Genomic DNA, 21,498 nt, shown 5'->3' with positions numbered 1-21,498 from the left:
TGTGATGCATTTAGAGCTGAGAAGCCAGGCGTTCAGTTGAATGTACTGTTATTTGTTGCATACGTCTCTGAACACATTCCATGTCAAAACCTCACACCCACACGTAGTTTAGTCCACTTCCAGCACTGAGCATGTGGGTAAGTCTGCAAAAACGTTCAGTGGGGGCGACTCCTAGCATAATTTTACAGCACTAAAGCTGTCTCCGTACATGAGCGTGAACGCTGAACTAACACAAGCAAACAGTACTGTTCCATCTGGGTCTATGTAGTTGAGAACTGTTCCCTGTACCCGTCCATCTTAGTCTGTGTAGCTGACAGAACTGTTCCCTGTTCCCGTCCACCTGGGTCTATGTAGCTGACAATGCTGTTCGATGTTCCCGTCCATTTGGGTCTATGTAGTTGACAGAACTGTTCCCTGTTCCCGTCCATCTGGGTCTATCTAGTTGACAGAACTGTTCCCTGTTCCCGTCCATCTGGGTCTATCTAGTTGACAGAACTGTTCCCTGTTAACGTCCACCTGGGTCTATGTAGCTAACAATGCTGTTCCCTGTTCCCGTCCATTTGGGTCTATGCAGTTGACAGAACTGTTCCCTGTTCCCGTCCATTTGGGTCTATGTAGCTGACAATGCTGTTCCCTGTTCCCGTCCATTTGGGTCTATGTAGTTGACAGAATTGTTCCCTGTTCCCGCCCATCTGGGTCTATGTAGTTGACAGAAGTGTTCCCGCCCATTTGGGTCTATGTAGCTGACAGTACTGTTCCCTGTTCCCTCCCATCTGGGTCTATGTAGTCGACAGAAGTGTTCCCTGTTCCCGCCCATCTGGGTCTATGTAGTTGACAGAAGTGTTCCCTGTTCCCGCCCATCTGGGTCTATGTAGTTGACAGAAGTGTTCCCGTCCATCTGGGTCTATGTAGCCGACAGTACTGTTCCCGTACATCTGGGTCTATGTAGCTTACAGCGCGTCTCCATCGATACATGTGCATGATGTGACTACTATCGAAACAATCTATATCCAACTGTTCTTTTCTCCCATGAGTGTTGAGTGGTGAATCTCTGTAATTTTGTTGCAAATGTAGTGAGTCTAACGCCTAAGCTGAGCCAGTGATGTCAGATGACACTAAGCATGCGCCAAACGGCGCATCTCATTCACGTGTGAATTTGTCACATACAAATGATCATAGTTACACTTATATACGTCCACGATAGATATCCCCGGAGTGTAAATCCAGACAATAGCAGGGGAATGAAAATGGAGATGAATGATACTTATGATACATAAACTGGGAAATGTTTTATATTCATGTGTGTCTCACTACTTCATTTGGGGGACTTTGTGCCCAGTAATAGTTTAACATATCAATGTCAGGTGAAACAGTGAACTGAACAGTCACACAAACAGATAACCATGAAATTTGATAGTCTTTGTCCAGAACTGATAGTACTGTTCTCTATTGAAGCTCTTCGCGACAGAGCCCTTCTGTGTCCTTAACAACTTATAAACAGATACCAGCCTCAGAGAACGCTGGGTCACTTTCTCTTTTACAACTAAATGTCCCGAAAACAAGAACATCACTCTGTCGTGACAGGAGCAGATCCTGCACACTGGAATGAAATCCGACAAAATTTCCAGCAAATCAATGATTGTGAGATATTTAAAAGTGAACTTGAGACCCTCCTGTTCAAATGAGGATAGGACCTGCGCCTTTGAGCAAGTTATATTTTACAAATATAAACTTTGTTATAATTGTTACTTCGTCACAGCACATCAGTAACACAGCCAGTGATAGACTAGGTGGGAATAACTTTATTTAGTTGTGACACAACAAAGTAGAAGAGCACCTGTAAATGCAGATGTGCTATTGACGACGTACAAATGAAACAATTATTAAACAATGAAAAATAATTGAAAAATGAATGTGGAAGTTAAAAGAAAACACGAATCTATCACACTAACGCTTGTTTTATACACCATGCAGCGCCAAGTGGAATCATGCAATGATTATCAAGGAAATGCTAATAAGTTTGCTGTCCATGATTAATCAGTATATACATGAAGAATACTGTTCAAAGCTTCACCTCGCTAATCCAGCAATCCCAGACACAGTATCAGGAATAACCAATATCTGGATAAACGAGTCATCAATTGTGCGATGTACACCAAATGGCGTTTCTACAAGTCATACGCATTAGGTACGTGGCAATGTCAGTCTGTGACATCAGAACTGGGACATCTATTGTGACATGGGAAGATGAAGAGCAACAAAAAGCTTGGGCATTGCGGATACCGAATATCAGCCCTTCACTATATTCTACTAAATAGTGTTTAACGTGCTGTTATGGCAAGTTGCTTCCAGCACGACTAGAAGTATTGTCCATGACCTCCATCACATCCAACAGTTCTATCAACAGTCTATCTCTGCCTCAAGTGCACGCAGGTTTTGCAGTTGTACACAGCTGACAACTGGTCCCGGCAGCTGCAGTCCTGAGAGATCTTTCAACCTTCCTGGTCCCAGGGCCGACCTCACCACGACAACACACAACGTCCGCAGTGTCGCAGGTGTAGCTGCAAGAGAACTGTGTACATACAGCAAAGGTGAATTATATATTCTTTCACGCTAACACGAAAAATCACCAGTCTCTGATATAAATGATATATAACAAATGTTATTATATAAACAATAGATAATACCTAATAAAATTGAAGTGAACTAACTACGGCAGTTTATAACCAGAACATCTCAGCTGGTTGATAAATGGTTTTAATATACTCCCCAAATTAACTGAAAATTTTGTAAACTCAAGGGCATTAAGAAACATACGGATTCCTTAATAATGTGAGGTACGACGAAAGAAGAGGATGATATAAATGTATCAATAGCACATCACACGTGAGATATGACAGGACAAAGTAAAAGACATGCTTCCCTGCATTAAAAAACACCCCAAGAAAGAGAATATAAGGGAAAATCATTGAAATTACTTTCAATGGTAAAATTCATGTTAATGGGCATATTATTAATACACATATGTTACTTTAAAAATATTTTGGCTTTGCTGAGCGAAAAGGAAGACCTAACTAAATTTTCAAAGATCAAAATGCAGGAGCAGAACACTAAATCCAAACACGTTAAAGCAGAAACATATCTCACGAGTCTGCTGCTTGCTTCATTCATTGTTTCGAGACTCCGACAGGGCAGAGCGGATACAGATTTTTCTGAAGGGAGAAGAGAACGGGGTGGGGTTGGGTGGGTGGGGAGGCGTGTCTGTTCATTTTCACGACAATTTCAATGGTCATATAATGCACTTCCAGGGGAAAAGGAGGCGGGGGTGAGTACCCATCCTCCAGATCCGCCTATACAGGGTAAAATGCTCATTATTTATTTGTAACTAATTTATCCCACAATCCCGGTCAGCCTGGTGCAGTGTGACATCTGTGTGTCCCATCTGTAGTTTCAGCATTATTTGTGCAGGTTGTTCATTCATCATACGCTTGTTCAGCTATGACAGACAAGCACTGATTGCAGTTAGCAATATCTCTAAGCATACAATTATCACCAATATCACCCCGTCGTGTCCTGCATACATATGAAACCTTTCGCTCCTTCAAACCATTGACCCTTCAGAGGAAATAGGAAACACTAAATTCACTATAGTTTCGCTTACAGCCGTGAAATCCGTGGCGGGCGACATATGTCTATGTGAGGCACAGTTTCCGCGTGGTATGCGTGTTTCACAAGGCATGGGTCAGGATGACCTAACGACACGAAATGTAAACGTCCATTCAGTGGTGTCGACATGAAACCCATGTGCTTGACATGGTGATCAGCTTGTGATAATAAAGTAGCTGAAACATGTCGTGCTCATTTCACGCCATAGCGACCACATGGGACATGGATGGCGAATAAGGTCTGAATAATACAATAATGTAAAGAAGACAGAAATCATTTCTTTTTTTTCTAAATAAGACTCTTAAAAAATAATATGATATGAATTATATATATAATTTTATCGTATATATTTTACCAATCAAAGTACTTGAAATTCATACGCAAATATACATACTCCTTTTAATATGAAGGCCATTAAAATTGTTTCGATTGTTTACTATACGGTTCGTGATTGCGTTGTTTTGTTTGTTTTTGTTTTGTTTTTTCTGTCCAATACTACACGTTGCAACTTACACCGCCTCCGTTCCACCCACTGTTGACATCCGGGGTCCTCTTTGCTTTCGAGGTAGTCCAAGGGCGTGCGCTTCATATCGTTTGTCACATTCGTCGCCATCCCACACAATAAGTATTGCACAAGTTTAAAATGGCCGCTTTTTGCAGCAACATGAGCAGGGGTGTTTCCTCGCTTGTCCCTCAGGGATATGTCGGCACCATGTCGTAACAAGCACTGGAGAGTTGGCAACGACCCACTTTCGGCGACGTCGTGGCAAATCGTACGGTAAGTACTGGTGCCGTCAATATGGCGGTGGCTGACATCCTTGACATTCGGATCTGCGCCTGCGCAGAGCAGCTCATCTGCCAGATCGACATAGGTGTGCGTCATCACCTGTTGAATGCGGAAAACATGAAATGCTTACATACAAAACATTCAGTAGCTATAAATTGATGGTAAAATAATGTTAACTTTTTAAAACTTTTACTGGTTGATTAATCATCATCTAAGTCGTCATAGCAATCATCTTCTTTCAACCTGTTGAAAAGAGTCCTGATGATCAAACACTCCTCTATGATAAGGGCGGGAGTGCAAGGTGATTTAAGGTGTCGCAGTTGACCGTGGTTATCTTAGGATCCACAGAGTGTGGGTTCGAATCCATAGTTCGCAATAGTTATTGCACTTGGATTGTCAGCAGCAATGCGTAAAGTGGGTTACGATAAAGTGATAAAGGCCAGGTTCATCAGTTCAGGAATTCCTCCAAGATACAACTCACATGCCACGAAACAACTGAAGTACTGGTAAAATAGACTAACAGCTAGTCCCTGAAATTAACATATTTTGCAGAAAAAAATGTTCAGAGTAAAACATAATGTAACATAATGAAAAGGAGCCCAGAGAATTTCTTCGTTACGCCAAGGGAATCTAAACTTGCTACATTTTCTAGACTTGCATGGGAGTACTTGGATATATGTGGTTCATTGTCTTCATGACAGACCGCTGGTAAAAGCGCGGCGTTAGTTATGTTCACTTATTTCCACTCAATGGTTTATATCAAAACTCCTGGTAAACCACTCTATGTACAACATGTTAAATGTAGAAGGGTTTCAAATAGAGATAACCTAACGAGCAGATCCACTGTTCCACGTTTTTATCTATCATCAAATACCCGTCAAACATTTCACACCAACAAATGTATATTGTCATCTTGATGTTCGTTTTTAAAGCGAGTTATCAGAAGCTTGGACGGAAAAATCGAAGTAACACCCATTCATACCTAAATGAAGTTTCGGACAATTAATGGAGGTGTCAATCAACATGAGTATAAACTATTCATAAGCTAAATTATTTGCTTTAAGTAGATACATCGTTTCTGATACAGTATTAATTTCCATCTTCAATGTTTGTATTTGTTTACCCTTTCTTCAAAACATGTAGTAGCATCGTCGTTTTGGTGTTGGTGTGACAATACGGAAACTCAGTTGAATTAGAAGTGAATATCATGGAGCAACATTCATGCAGTGTGAACGGTTACTGTCGAAAGGGTTGTGCCTAGTGTCTTTTTTCGACACAGGAGTAATAATTTGTATTCTTTGTAGCTATTTCGTGGTTTCTCTGTCTGTATGATTTCGCTATTTTGTTTTGTGTTGCTACTATAAGGGATCACAGAGAATTTTGGTTAAAATTCTCAATTGGTTTTCGATTCACCATAGCATGTCTTGTAAGAAAAGGCGGTATTATATAGTTAACATCACCTTAGTACCTTTGAGGTCCCACGTCGCTGCAGATGACGAAAGTCATAACGTTTTATCCCATATGCCTTCACCAACTGCATGGACACAAAAATACACAACCTGACAGTTACCAATTATTCGTTTATTGAAACACGTGTACGGAAGCTTCTAAAAGCCGAGAAAGATCCAATCTGTGACATGGCATGGTGTAGTGTATAAAAAATGAGCTACAGGAAGTTGTGGATTGAAAAACGTTCAGGGAATCTGAAATATCTGTAGGAGTGGCCTTCAACTGTGATGGCGGTCCCTGCAAAGTAAAGAGAATTGCACTCGTTCAAGCTTCAGAGAGATTAGTACTGCTCGTTCGTGACGAACCTCGGGGACATCATCAACTGTGGAAAGGAGTACACTGCCGGATGCCAAACCATCGACATAAAACTTCCATCATTTGACAATATGTTTAACAAGATATCGCACTTTCCTGGATAAAAATACAAAATAACCAACACAATATCGGAAATACACGTAAAACATAGTGGCTAACAGGTCATTTATAGTACACACTGTATACAAAATATTTTCTGTTAAATAATATAGATTTTTGATTATCTAGGTGGGCATTTACCTCCCGCTCAGCCTTATAATCAACCACAGACATAAATATCTTAATTTGGTGTGCTAATATGAGGCTGATACTATCTATAGTATGAACATTTGCATTTTTTTTTCAAGAAGCAATTAAATTTTCATTCATCACCAGATGTATTTCATATCCATAAATATACTGAACCGTAAAATTTTTAAAAGTAAACGCATTATCAATGTTTTTTGTAAGAGAGCAGAGCGTGTTAGTGACACAGAATTAAACACGATTGCTACCATAAATACAGGGGCGCGTGGTCGAGGGAACGTTTATATAGTGCAAATTGGGCGATATAATTATCTCAGTTATTTAGCCCTGCTGGTACAGCTCAAGGAAATATTTGCCCACAATCGTACATTGTTTCAACATTTGATTTAGGACTGAAATTGACGGACTGAAGTGCTTCTGTACAACATTTGACGATATAAATTATATCTCATTGTCATTTGTTATTATGAACCACATAATTTGTAGCCATGTATATATAGTGTACATACAAGCCGTTTATCGACTGAGAAACTAACTCAGCCTTGCTAAATGGCCTGAAATATGTCATGCTGACAAAACTATTTTTATCTAAAAACAAATAAATCGCGTTTGTACACAATGAACCTATTCATTTTAACAACTCTATAGCAAACTGTCTGACTCAGCGATGTTGCGTTGTCAGGAATAACTTTGGACAAAAACAGTCACTGAGGATGTGCTTCTCATTTCACAAACGGATGCAGGTTGATAGCGCTCGCCTTCCTTAAACCTGACCTATGAGACACATGCATTTTAGTTTCCATGGTGACCGGCCCACGACCACAGAGATCTTTCAAATACAAACATATATTCCATATATTTTAACAAACCTATAGTGGTATGTCGACGGTGAGTACATGTAAAACTAGCCTTTTCTATTTACACTTTATATACGTTAATAGGAGAATACTGAACATATCTCCACACTATGACCTATTGTCCTGAATCACTTGCATGATTTTTTCTAAAAACAATTAGAAGTTAATTATTAGTTTATGAAATAATTTCAATTCCTTTTGAGACAATCACATCTCACTGCCATATAGATTAAATTAATTAATTTTATTCTATGTTATATTACCATTTGTTGTAACTATAACGTCCAAATTGTGCATGAGATAAGGTTTGTTATATCTGTGTGTAATGAATGTGTGTGTCCCTACATACTCTACACACTGTGACTTATATAATTGATCTGACTGTGCACTGACGCGAGAGAGGCAGATTGACTCTATCAATACATACCAGGCGTGTTTCATGACAGCAGCTCTATTTCAGCTTAGCGGGGTTTTCCCGATATATCTTGTGATATTTTCAACCAATCAAATGATGAACGTGCTTCCGTTGAGGATGTTGACTTCGCGGTGTAAATAACTGTCTTTTATTTGAAATACCATTGCTTTTCCCTTATACCAATCGGGGATCTTTTTGTAGCTTACCTATTAGTAATGTGTATGTTCATATTTTACATAAAATGTTACTTAAGAATGAAGGTAAGATTCTAAATGACATAAATATGGATTCAGTTTTGGTATGTTCTGGAAGGTAAGAAAATTAACAATTATTCTCTTGGAACACCGATGTATATATTATTTCTCTCATAGCCTTATTGCCACGGATTAATTATAATGAGCTTGACCAAACTTGACCTGGATTTAATCATTTTATCAGTTGAAGCATAACCAAAAGATAGAAGGAAAACATACATATGTATCTTGTCAATAAGAAATATCTGGAATCTCCATTTTATATATGTATTGCTTATATGACTAAATGACTTGTTTATGTTTACATTGTAATTAAATATATGTACTTGCTGGGTATGACTAACCCATCATATCTGCAGTTGCAAATCATTCGTCATGACTTGTCATTACTTGGGTAAATGATATTATCTTACGAGTACTGATCATTCCTCATTGTTTCTGACATATTGAAGCACGTGCCTATTGATAGTGTGCTTTGTTTCTATATAAATCCTATCAACTTTCATCTAGTGTTAGTGTGTGGCTCATCTTAAAAAACTTGCTTCATTACATGGAAATAATATTTTTTGAAATAATGAATATTCTTCATCATATGATTTTACACACTTAATCATATAACATACTATTTTTTATGTAGTCACAGTGTTTGTCTTATAAGATTTTCTAGTAAGTAGTTTATTTCTTTATTCACTGGAATTAAATATTTGTTAGGTGAATGCATATTTTTCTTCAATATACCTAATGACAATTATTTTATGTCTGTAGTTGGTCTGCATTATTACTTCAAATAATAAAGTTTTTCATTCAGTAATAGTGTGGGTGTTATCGGGAGAACCTGGTGTAGTCACTAATTATAGTTGTCAATTCCTATGATTAGGATCTGTTTCGGCTCGCTATCCTCTTGAAAAACAAGGTGGCATATTATTTCATAGCCTTGATATTAAATATACTTTAGGTGAAACAAATTATTCCTCGTTATGTGTAATGGGTGATCGAATTGCATGGCTGTCCATGGTGAGAGAGCTTTTTTAACTGACGCTACAATTTTATTAAATGAGGGCGAACGTATTTTATGAGAGAAAGAGACGCTTATGATTTCAACACCTGGAAATATATTTATATTTTTTTAAATACTGATTATTCCTCACTTTGTTCGATGATGTGGTTGTATTTTCACATAAAGCATCATTTACTCGTTAATGCGCTCCTACGTGATCACATAACGAAGTACATGTTTTTGTGCATATTTTTATATATTGTTTCCATTTTCCATTGACTCCAGTCATATCTAAATACACACTGTAGATTTCATTTAGAAAACATTAAAAAACTACATAATAGTCCACACGAAACGCAGCTTAGATTAACTACAGAACATACCATTCAACAATGATTTTTTAACAGAAACTTAAATATACACATTTGTAAATACCAAGAGTATCAATATTGAATAAAAAAAAAAGAAAAATATTACGTTTTGTGTGAGTTAGTATGACAATATATTAACATGCATGATGTTCATGTGTTACATGAGTCTGTTTATAATGGTCCAATACTCTCCAAGATGAACAATTTGAATTCAGACTTTAGTTTTAGGGGAACAGATGACAAATGTAAGGGTCATCAACAGATTTCGTTAGTTGCTTCCTTGTGTAATAGGGGGCCCTCAGATCCATGATATCACTTTTCTCAAACCTTCTGATCACATGTATAATTAACTCGAACATTTAAGTGTGTATGCCGCAAGTGAATAGGTCCATTGAAATAGAATGACTCACAAACTTAAATACAATACAAAGGCTGAATGTATGACTGGTAATAATTATCTACATGTCAATGTAACATTCGTAGATATGTTAAAATAACGGGCCCCCATCATAGCGTTTATAGCTCTGGAAAATATCAGTAATTTTTGTGATAGCGGAGTAGACACACAATATTTCTTGTGTCTTATTACTGCTGGTGCTAACGCCAACCTGGGCGATGCTCCAGCTCTAGGGCGGTGGGTGTAAATAATCGAGTCTTGAGTAGACAACCCTGCAGTCATGTCACCGAGTCTGGCGGTCTCATCCACTTATTCGCCCGGTGTGAGGATTTATTCCAACACGGGGTCACTACTGGTACAACCAACACAATAGTGACATACAGGTGGAAACATGGTATGTAAGTATGAATGGGAAAATATCCAGAGATCATGTTTGATTGACCTTTCATGTGTCAATGATTACACTTCACCGTAATTCAGCATTTTAAATATACATGCATGTTTAAAAACTCCACGATCAAATTGCTTTAAAAAGATATTATAATTTTCATACATTTAAATTTAATTGCTGCCATAAGTAATTCTGGACTAAAGTAAGGAATTCATCATAAACTAGAATTTAATAGGATAAATATCCTGGCACTGAGCAGGAATTCGAGCTTACCGCTTTGTGTTGCAACTAAACTAAAACAACACAACAAGGTTGTAACATTATAAGAAAATGATCTGAGTCAACATAAAATTGGTCACCTGTATCCAAAATCAAGAATATATATCATGACAAAATAAAACGAAACACGATAACCCATCTGATTAAAAGATATCAATACAAAGTTCTTATGAATACAATTAAATACGTGCAATATTTTCTTTTTAAATTAATGTAATTAATGTTAATCCATAATTCCACCAATAAAGATATTTCATTTGTATTTGCTGATTTTATTAAATACCGTGCATCACGGTAGCGCTTGAATATTATCGTAAATAGGATGGATTATGATTAAAATTAGGCCTCCGTTTAATGTCATGTATTCACAGACATTCCATATCATGAAGCTGCAGAGAGATTGGTGTTACATACTTCGAGCAGTGTTTAGTGCTTGACGGCGCCCTTCGATGAGCGGTGATGTGTCTCTCTTTCACAAATCGCCGTTTGAGTACTGTTTACAAAACGTCCAGAACGTCCTCTTGGCATTTGCTTTCGCCGAAAGAAAGGCGATGTTCAAAGTTTAAGAGTGTGTAGATCAGGAAAGTTATTTCACTTGCATTGACATCCTATGCTTAACCATTCGATTCATGCAGTTCGTCCAAAATAATTGTCAGTATGTATGAACGCAGTCTCTACAGTTTAAACCAAGGTAAGATTTCCAAAATGACAGATTCCACGTCGTAGTAGTGGGACACACCAATAAATCAGTATATTAAATACAGTATGTTTGCATGATAGTGGCCTTCATGTTATGCATGTGTATCTAGACGTGGGCGGTACACACATACATTAACGTCTCCGTTTAACACAGCACGCTATGCTATTTGAACGGGCACAATTAACACAATGATGGAAGAACCACACGAGATGATTTTTTCAGTAATTTGGTATTCGGTTGTGCCTATTCGCTGTTTTTAAATCTTCAAAATGATATTAAAGAGTTCTAAGTGTATTTACTCATGAAACATTGGTATCGTTGAATTTTTGTTGACTAGATATTTAGTATATTTAAAACCAAGTTTTTGTTGAATTAATAACACAAAACACAACATTTCATTTCATGTAAATTTGTAGCTCAGCCATTTATCATCAAATGTGAATCATCAAATGAGCCCTCGCATAACGAAATAGTCACTATTTACGCATTTTTCGTACATTTTTCACCCGTTATTACATCATAAAATGATAAGTTTCTGTAAGCTAGTTTGTCCTCAGTTATGTTAATTTCTTTTTATATTCTATCTCACAAGGTTTTCTTTGCTGAATAACCATAAACTGGTATCGCCACCCCGATGAAACTATGTCGCCTTCCTTGGTACAATACAAAGATGGATTTGAAGAATAAGTTGTGTTTTCGTATGTTTGAACATGGTATCCAATGGATTAATAATATATGTACATTGTGACATACACTACCCATGAAAAGTTTAAACTCACTTAGACCACGCTCTATGTTATATGCATCTGTATATGGTTACGTCGAAGATGAATATCTCCACTAAACTGGGGGAGCCAACTGCAAACGTTATGCAAATGAACTGCACTAAGATCATGGGCAAATATCGTGCATGTGAACGGCTGCGTTTTGGTGTCAAGTTTTATTAAGAATTCACCAGGTCTCAATGAGTTTCATCATTTACTGAACTCATGACAATAATCTTTTCAACGTTACGAACTTGGTTTACAATACATCAGGTCATGTGTAAACGGTTCTTCTAAATAGTATGAACTATTTTGCAAAATCTAATTTAGAACAGTTGACTGAGTAAATGGCTACATTTGCACTAGTGACTATACTTTTAATGGGTCGCACATATAAATTATATTGCATTAAAATAATCTTAACAATGATTTTCCATTAACCATTAATTTATTATCAATATTTATATTTACATTTCCATCGGATATAGATTTGAACACATTGATTCACATAACTGTTCACTGACACGACTTTCCAGCCTCCAGTTTCTGGCCCTAGCTATGGGAATGGGTGAAACTCGCTGCATATCCGGGTGCTACTGAGATGTCGTGGATTGTTACACACAGTTTCAATCACTGGTGTGGCTGGTTCAGACTCAACTATTGTCTCACCATAAGTGGCAGAATGATACGTTCAGTTAAGAGCGATTTGACCAGTGCCTCAGTTACAGCATGGCGTGTCAGCTTGAAGTGACGGGTTGGGTTGAGTGAGTAAAGTTTTTCGCCGCTTTCAGCAATACTCCAGCAACATCACGGCGAGGGACACCCGAATGGGCTTGAGACAGCTTGAAGTGGAGGAAACCCGATGTGATGTAGATCATAGATATTTACAACTTACGTACAACCAAGCAGCATTGGCCTGGAACTGACAAACCAAGAAAACTGAAAAAAAAATCTGGTTGGTATTCGAGACCAAATCACATAGTAATGCATCGAAGCGTGACACCGAGATCCATAAAGAACAAACCAACAAATATCTACACATACAAGACAAAGATGAGCTCTGTAAAGTACATAATTAGATAAGATTGAGAAGAAAAAGTAATATGAATTGGAAATAATGCTATCTACACGATAACCAAGATTACAAATAAAGAGAATCCCCTCAGTTTACTGCTGGCTCCAACATTCTCAGTGCACTGATAAGATGTTTTGTCATGTAATAGGTACCGAGTAAATCCAGAGAACAAACGCTGTGTGCCTTTTGGTCATTTACTTTTTAAAATGTTAGGTGCACTTTTACTGTTTACAAACAAATCTGACTCTAACCATCTTGCCCATCGTCAACAGAGTCAGATTTGACGATAAGATAATCAGGTCAAATTATATCTGATCCAAAATCCACAATGAAAGACCGTTCATAGTATATGGCAGGAGGTGTGTGTGCGTGCGTGTGCGTGTGCGTGTGCGTGCGTGTGTGTGAGTGCGTGCGTGCGTGCGCGCGCGCGTGTGTGTGATATATGACTCTAGTAGCAACCCGCCCGTTTCAGTAATTTTGCAATCCCGTCACGACACGTTAGGACAGGTCATTCAGACATAAAACACTTGTTATTATGATGCCTCCTTGAGTAATTTTGACAAAGCACAATTACTGAAACGGGCGGGTTGCTACGAGAGTCGATCACTGTTATTGAAAAAATGCGTCTGGGCAATTTGTAGTCATCAAATTTCAGTTGGAACTATAGTGACACGTCACTGCCCGACCTACCAATCACTGACCTTGTGACCCAATAGATTAATGTGTCCATCCCAAGCTGCAAGGTTCGTAAGACACAAGGATATTTTTCAACAATATGAAGACATCATACATAAAGAAGTTACAACTCTGGAGTGTATGACATGTCTTCCCCCAAAACACACTCGTTTGATTACTCCTATTTCAGTGTACTTTTAGCCAATGATCATTTTGAGAATGTGTGTAATGATGGTTTGGGAAAATATTACTTTAGTTAACAAAGGTTCCCACATTGGAAAGGTGAATAACACTAAAGCAGCAGTTTTTTCAACAGTTTTATATTGTAATGTAATTAGCTGAAATATCTCCATGTTAAAATATTTGTTTATGGTTGAGGACCTTTTGTATTTTTTTAAAATCAATTATTTAGAGCTTCCGAGTTTGCTTCCCTTTTTCTATTAAATATAAGATCAAGTTATTCCACTTGTTAAAAGGGCAAACAGAAACACCTGCACAACAAGGACAGTGTGTTGACGGACAGGCGACCTGTCGTATTTACGATCTATGCGACAGGCTTCTGCTTAAAATATTGATTAACTAAAAATTCGTAAATCTGCATTTTATATCTGGGTCTCACTTACCCCCAATTATGATTTACTTCCCTTGTGCTGCCTCCCCTAAATCTCGCCCAGTTCCTCATAACTACCTAACGTTGTTGATGAAATGTCGTGATGAGATGGTCATCCCAGCCCTGTGGCACTGAATGTAGACATCGCCATCTATCACATCAAAGACATGGACAATTTGGAGTAACTCCACCCCTACTGACCTCTCTAATTGGACACACACCAGATACATACATCAGTGTGGACAGACACTAGGTTGGAAGTCCGCTTTACATCAGTGTGATGGAGTGTAATGAGATTTAATTAGGAAGCGTGTGCCGAGTGATCTTTAAGGCTGAGCAGCAACACCACTACCTTGGCTACAATATCAGAACTCATGCCATGTTATATCCAGTGCGTCTGGTTCTGTGACATCCACAGAATATAGCAAGACGTCCTAAGCAGGGTTTATTCTGTGTATTGCAGATATTACAATACCTTGATAGTTTGTTGACGTTCTTATTTGGGTTGTATTGAAAAGATACATCCATATTTCATATAGGTGGTTAGAATTCCTTGGAACGTTTTAAGTTAAATGACGAGACTAGACATCCAGTGGCGCTTGTAGAAAGTAAGCATTTTCGTAGCTTATCTAAAAGTTATTATGAGTCCAACAAATGTTTGTCATTTTTCACATAAATCGGACATATACGGTTTTAAAGAGAATGGCGCTGCAAGAGTAGAATTCCTTTAAATAAATAACTGGGAGGCATTTGCATTAACAGAAACAAGTCTCTAACAACCCATTTCGTGCTTATTACCGTATGTGACAATGAATCGGCCGTGAACACCGTGGATAAACATGGCACTCGTCACTGACCAAAAGCATTCTGAAATATTGACATATACATGCAACTGTTGATTCGAACATGAATTTTTGCGATTGCATATATATTTTACCGATACAGTTGAACATGCATTCCATCATCTACTATTTTAATAAGAAAAGTTTCAAGACTCGCGACACTCACGCCATGATGAATACATAAGCACACCTAGACAGGACACATAGGCTCATGGATGTGGACAATCTAGATTTGTGTTCACTGCCGCCATCTTTATATGAAATCACAATCGCATGGATGAAAAAGTATATTTCCGTTTCTTGACCTTAAACCTCAGTTACACGGGCATTAAACTAACCCACATGTCAACATCAATACTACCCACATCCCCCACCCCTATCCCCATCAAACCTGGTTTAGACAGGTTGTGTCACCTTTTACTTTAATAACGCATACAGCTGGGTAAAGAATGTCCGCATGATTACATTTTGACATACGAACTTTGTAATATGAAAATGTATCTTCTCAGAATCTTTTTCTATCTTGAAAACCTTTACTCTCGGCGTGGGTAACTTCTCACATATGGACGCCAAGGACACAACTGTCATCAAATAACACACACTCATTTGACTGAATTTGGGATACTGCTCCTCTCGTACAGTTATGATTTAAAATTTAAGTCCTCTTCGGAAGTCTTATGATAACATGATTTTACTGAAGATTGATAATGAGTCGGACGAGAGCGATGAGCCCTACCTGAATGGCAGTCCTTCCAAAGCTGTTTCTCCCATTGACATCCACTCCTGCATGGAGGATGTCTCGCACCTTGGTCAGATCGCCATTCGCCGCCGCAGTGGTGAGGTCGTCCACAGTGAATTCTCCACACCTTACTTCACCTTCTTTTGCCATGAGCTATGCCTAACGTCTCATCTGTCCAGTCTCGATGACAACAAAGCATATTTGTAAGCCTGCAAGTAGTCTTCATCTATTGGCTCAACAGAAGAGCTTCGTCCAATAGGAGCTTAAGTTTCTGAAAAGAGAAGGTGGGGCTTACATTGTAATTATGGGGTTTTGAAAATGGAAACTGCCATGGTAAGAATCTCAGTGAGTCAAAATAATTCTACTATATGAAACATGTTATCATGGTTATTCAACCTTTAACCATAAAGCATGTGTGCTTCACAAACTACCTGTGAATTATGTTAAGTAACTGAATGCTAAATACTTGTAGCTCCACACAAACAATGATTTTTGCAATAAAATAACGTCACGATCCATGCGATCTACAAGCAAAAGATATCGCAGATTTCCACAAGAGACGGATGACCAACAGACAGGTCTCCCGATATGTACGAAGCATACATCGGAAGCTTGGTGCACGTCGATGGTCTGGTTAAATAGTAATAACTGATTCTGGAATGCGAACCACAGTATTCAACAGGAAAATTATGCGACGGTTTAGGGGCACAACAATTTGTTGATATGATCTCAAAGTGCTGATTTCAATTCGAAGTAAGACAGGGGATTTCTAACTATATGAAATGTGTGGATATACATGGTGTCTATTTTATTCCTAAGTGCTTTGGAAATGAAGTCTGTTTATCAAATACATGCAATATGCATAGTATATACCACTAGGATCTATATTTTGAAACTAACGTTAAATTTGTAGGGACATTTTGTGTCTCCCGTGTCAAACATTTATCTCAGCACAACCGTCCAAAACATATGTAGTACAGATACGAGCCCCACCACAACAATATAAGTTTGCAATACGACCAAAATTAGGAGATATGCATGTATATTTAACCAATATTATAGCGTCAGTGTAAGAAAAACGTTAACCAAGACAGTGGGATTTGTATATTTGTTTCACTTCCACACAAGACCTCTGTAACACTTAAGATCATCGTCGCTTTAACATGAAACAGACATGCTAGTAAACTAAACATACTCAAAAATAGCAGATTTCCAATTTTCGTTACATAAAAAAAGAGAAAATAACTATGATATCAAGCTTAAATATTACAAAATAACTTTGTTTTAATTCGATGCATTACTACAACATAAATATGAGTGTTATATTCATCAGTCCCAACTATTAACATGACTGGGTGTCTGGTATTAATTAATCCGAATTGTGAACACAACATAACTATGTTTCTTACACTCATAAGCATGAAATATAAACACAACAACCTCTGTGTCTTATCTTTATAATCCGAATTACATATACGATAACACTATATATAACTGAGTATTATATATTTACAAACATGAAATATTTTAACGTAACCGAGTGTTATACATGTATAAACCTGAAATATTACATCATAATTGGGTATTATATATTTATAAACATGAAATATTATATGTGGGTGTTATAGATCTATTGACATGGAATAGTACAACATAACTAGGTGTTATATATTTATGAACATGAAGTATGACAAAATAACTGCGTTTTATATATTTATGAACATAAAATATGAACACAGCATAACTGTGTGTCCTATATTTATATGTCTAAAATAGTACCACCTTCTTTGTCGAAAAATAAATATCATTGCTAACGTGATAAAACAAAAATTAAATTTTTTATGATATTGTAATGTATTATGATAATTATGTTTCGTCTCTGCGTTATGTATTGTTCGCACATGGATTTGGTTATGATTGGGTATTTCAAGGTATCGGTACTGAATTCCAGTTTCTCCAGACGTATAAACAACTTGCATTTGACATGTATATACAGACATGGAATAGTACAAATGAAGAAAGTTCAAGGTATAAACTGTACAGAGAATATTAAAAATAGTTTAGAAACTTAGAATATTTCACTTTTTTAAATAAATAAAAACAAATAAAAACACAGAAATATTCTTACAACGATCAGAAAAGGAATTTCAAAATTGTGAGGAACGGTGACTGTGGGTATTTTTATCAACGTATTTGCCCCACATGCCCTTTATTGCCCCCAATAAAGAAATGTAGATGAATTTCATGTTATACTCATTTGTGAATGTATAATAATCTAAGAAAGCGTTATTTGCCAGAAATGTACAACGACAATCTGTTTACCTATAAATATCATTCATTGTTATTTTCTACATGAACTGAATTATTAAATAATCTTTGAAAATAGTTATGTTTGGGCTTTGAGATAATTTAGCGGCTAGTTGGTGGATAATATATAATTATACAAACACGAATAATTAAACATGTATAATTCAACACAATGGCCATGATGAAATGCATATATATATATATGTTTGTAATGTTCCTATGCTGCATTCATCACTGTGATAATTATTGTCTTTGTATATGGTCCGAAGTCCTTCATACGAAATAAAAGATTTGACTTGATATAAATCGAACCGATATCGAACGCAGCCCATCGTTTTAGCATTGTTTGAATATATTGTTTTGCTGATTGCACAGGCATCTGTCAGTTTTCTCGGTGAATGGTTTCTTGATACAACGGGCATCTATAAAAAAAAGTACTGGCGTGTAACTGTACCTGTTTATGCACTTTTATGCGATTATTATCAGTTGTAAAATATTCACACACAAAGTATGCATTTCATACAATTAAAAGCAGTTCATTTCGCGGTGATAACTCGTAAACATCTATTTCAAAGCGCGAATTAATGTCACATTATGTGTGTTTGCAATTAAATGTGTGCTCTACTTTATTTTCGTGCAGGGTAAATTACTATGAATAATATTCTCGAGTGTAGCTTTCAGTAAGAAACTTATCACAATTTACGTTAGAACCCCGAACGACCTTTTTGTCTCTTAGCAGAGAATTTAAAATCACAACATAACGAAAATTCTGAAGCTTGATGCAACAGTCGTGAACATTTAAATAAGTTATAAATCATTTCTATTTCATATTCCCGACGCATCCTGCGTGTCTAATGGGAAGTGTCAATTCTAATATCTGGGCAAGATAATTGAAAATGTTTTCACCATGTAAAGCTCCTGTAGGGATTACACTGGATTCGAAGACACTATCCTGTACATCGATGCATATATTTACTTATATAACCATTCTGACGGAGAGATTACATCCAGTCAGTCATTTGTCTTTGTGTCGTAATTACCATGACTGAGGCTATGGAATGTCAAATCTCATCTACAACATTTCAGTCAATATGCGTCATTGAGAACATTTCTTGACACGAGAGCACTGACAGAAATATCATAAAAAATGAACAAAAGTTCCAAAATGATTTGTCAAAATGTGCACATGACATGTCTACCAAAACCCAGGATATATGGGATGTCCCTGTATGATTGTCTGAGTGTACTGCTATTTAGAACATGTGTGTCTGGTAAAATATCGTACAATCGATATTTATTACACACCTCAAACAATATCATCTAAATCTAAACTGCAGATTAAGGTTTTTCTGTACAAACCTATTTACCTAATACCAAAATACTTACGAATTTAAATACAGATCGACAATTAGATAATACACTTTGCTTCATGTTAACTGTTATTCCGATATCGTGGAAATTAGTGTGTGTGTGTGTGTGTTGGGGGGGCAGAATTAGAATTTTATTCAGCCACTAAACTACCGAACGGAAAGGAGACATTTTCAGATTATATTTCGTGTCGTGTTTCTGTAATCAACAATATTAATGACAAATGGCCATACATGGTCTGATGTTGCGTGACCTCTTCTTCAACATCCAGACTGTTATTCTGTTATTTCATTATCACTGTTCGTTGCTACACTTTCCCCTACTTAAATTGTACATCGTGGTCAGCGTTGGACATTCAAGGCAAAGGCTAACGTTGGATTTTTTTCTGTTTGATACACTACCAGACGAATTGTCCGCGTTGAGGTGCCTGCGCAGGAAATACCTTCTGGATGATACAAACAAAACCAGTTTAAAATTCATAATCACACAAATAACCATCAACAGTTCAATGTATGTTGAGAGAGGCATATTAATCCAGTATGAATCATCAGGAATGGAAGTGAAAAGCGTTCTCAAAATCCCGAGATGAAAACAAAAATAAGCCCGGCAATAAATAATATCTCTATTTATGACCACGCATTTGAAAGAATGTGTATTTATTTTTTGCCCCATTTTACCAAAGAAGGTATGCATTTCAGTACAACGTATTTAATTATACGTTTTCCTATCCGAATGTTCTTCACCAGATTAATTGGGATACGACAATGACAATGCGAGGATTTGGCACAGCGATTGTAAACATTTCAAAGCTACAAATTCGAAAGTCACTTCAATAACATAAATACGGTAGATTATGTATTCCGTTACTTTATACAACTTCAGGTTTTATACCCACACTAACAGGTATAAAGAATTAAGAATTTTGAATGTGTTTCCTACAATCAAACCACCGGGCGGAAATTAAGACAATCTTTCATAATTTGATTACACACATAAGTCTTGAATTTCATGAGCGTGGCATATTTCTGCAATTTTAAATGGTGGATAAGAATTATTATATGTCATATTTTGTGACTGGTTATGTTAGCCTTGCAATATAATACACGTACAACAATGTCGTGTGCGACTCTTAAGGTATAAGAATTATACTGTGTTTATCGAAACAAACATGTGTTACGTCGATAACTTGGTGTCTGAACATGTGTCTTACTTATTTGGAAAATAAAATTGTCTGTGTCATACGAGTATGAGAAAATGATGCCAAGATTTAGTGATGTGTTTACAAATTTGAAATATAAATATTCCAGAAAATGCAACAGATTATATCATACACCATTACTGTCACACACCATTAATATGATTCACGTTTTACGTTTACATGATACAATTATAAGTAAACACTAAATATTATGTTCCCATAAGTAAACTGTGAAAAAGACACACATAGGTACTTAGCTCCAGACATAAAAAACACACTCGCACTTTCAGTTAGAATGAATCAGAAACATAGCCTGTCAGATTCTCGTGAACAAGCTAAGTAACAATGAATGCAAATTATTTAATGCATTCTTTTTTGTAGCAGTAAATAAAGAATAATTTGTAAAATATTTTACCATCACATATCCAGTGAAATGTGTTAGCTTAAAAATGTCAATTGTTCAAAAAAAATTGTTGGAATGAAATCGTCAGTCAGAAATCACCCAAACTAACTTCACACGTCAGAATGATTTTTGATAGTAACAAGCAACCTAAGATTAAGAGGAAAGGAAAGTTTACCTTAATACCTATTGTGTTCTTGCTCTGAACGCATTGTCATGATGCTATATTAAAGGGGGGTTGCAAAACTGAACTGCAGTTTCAAACCAACAATGAGCATATTTCTTCCTAACTTTAAACATAAGTTTAACAATAACTAATAATGCAATAATTGTTTA

General features: G+C 36.8%; 1 protein-coding gene across 3 annotated transcripts in view; it reads right to left on the bottom strand.

Moving 5' to 3' along the window:
* Positions 1-1,784: 1,784 nt before the first annotated feature.
* The window catches only part of LOC137290627 (cyclin-dependent kinase 4 inhibitor C-like), a 29,157-nt gene continuing 9,443 nt past the window's right edge, over positions 1,785-21,498 (bottom strand). For all 3 annotated transcript variants that reach the window (XM_067821692.1, XM_067821691.1, XM_067821693.1), the window contains 3 exons: positions 15,887-16,160; positions 4,180-4,552; positions 1,785-2,561 (listed from right to left, as the gene is read on the bottom strand). In XM_067821692.1, coding sequence (XP_067677793.1) covers positions 2,401-2,561; positions 4,180-4,552; positions 15,887-16,039 — 687 coding nt within the window. In that variant the 5' untranslated portion in view covers positions 16,040-16,160 and the 3' untranslated portion in view covers positions 1,785-2,400. The remainder of the gene's footprint in view (positions 2,562-4,179; positions 4,553-15,886; positions 16,161-21,498) is intronic.

The sequence above is a fragment of the Haliotis asinina genome, chromosome 7 (genome assembly GCF_037392515.1).
Source record: "Haliotis asinina isolate JCU_RB_2024 chromosome 7, JCU_Hal_asi_v2, whole genome shotgun sequence".
NCBI classification, from domain to species: Eukaryota; Metazoa; Mollusca; class Gastropoda; order Lepetellida; family Haliotidae; genus Haliotis; species Haliotis asinina.
Note: the sequence above shows the minus strand (reverse complement) of the source record. Positions and strands in the feature narration are given on the sequence as shown.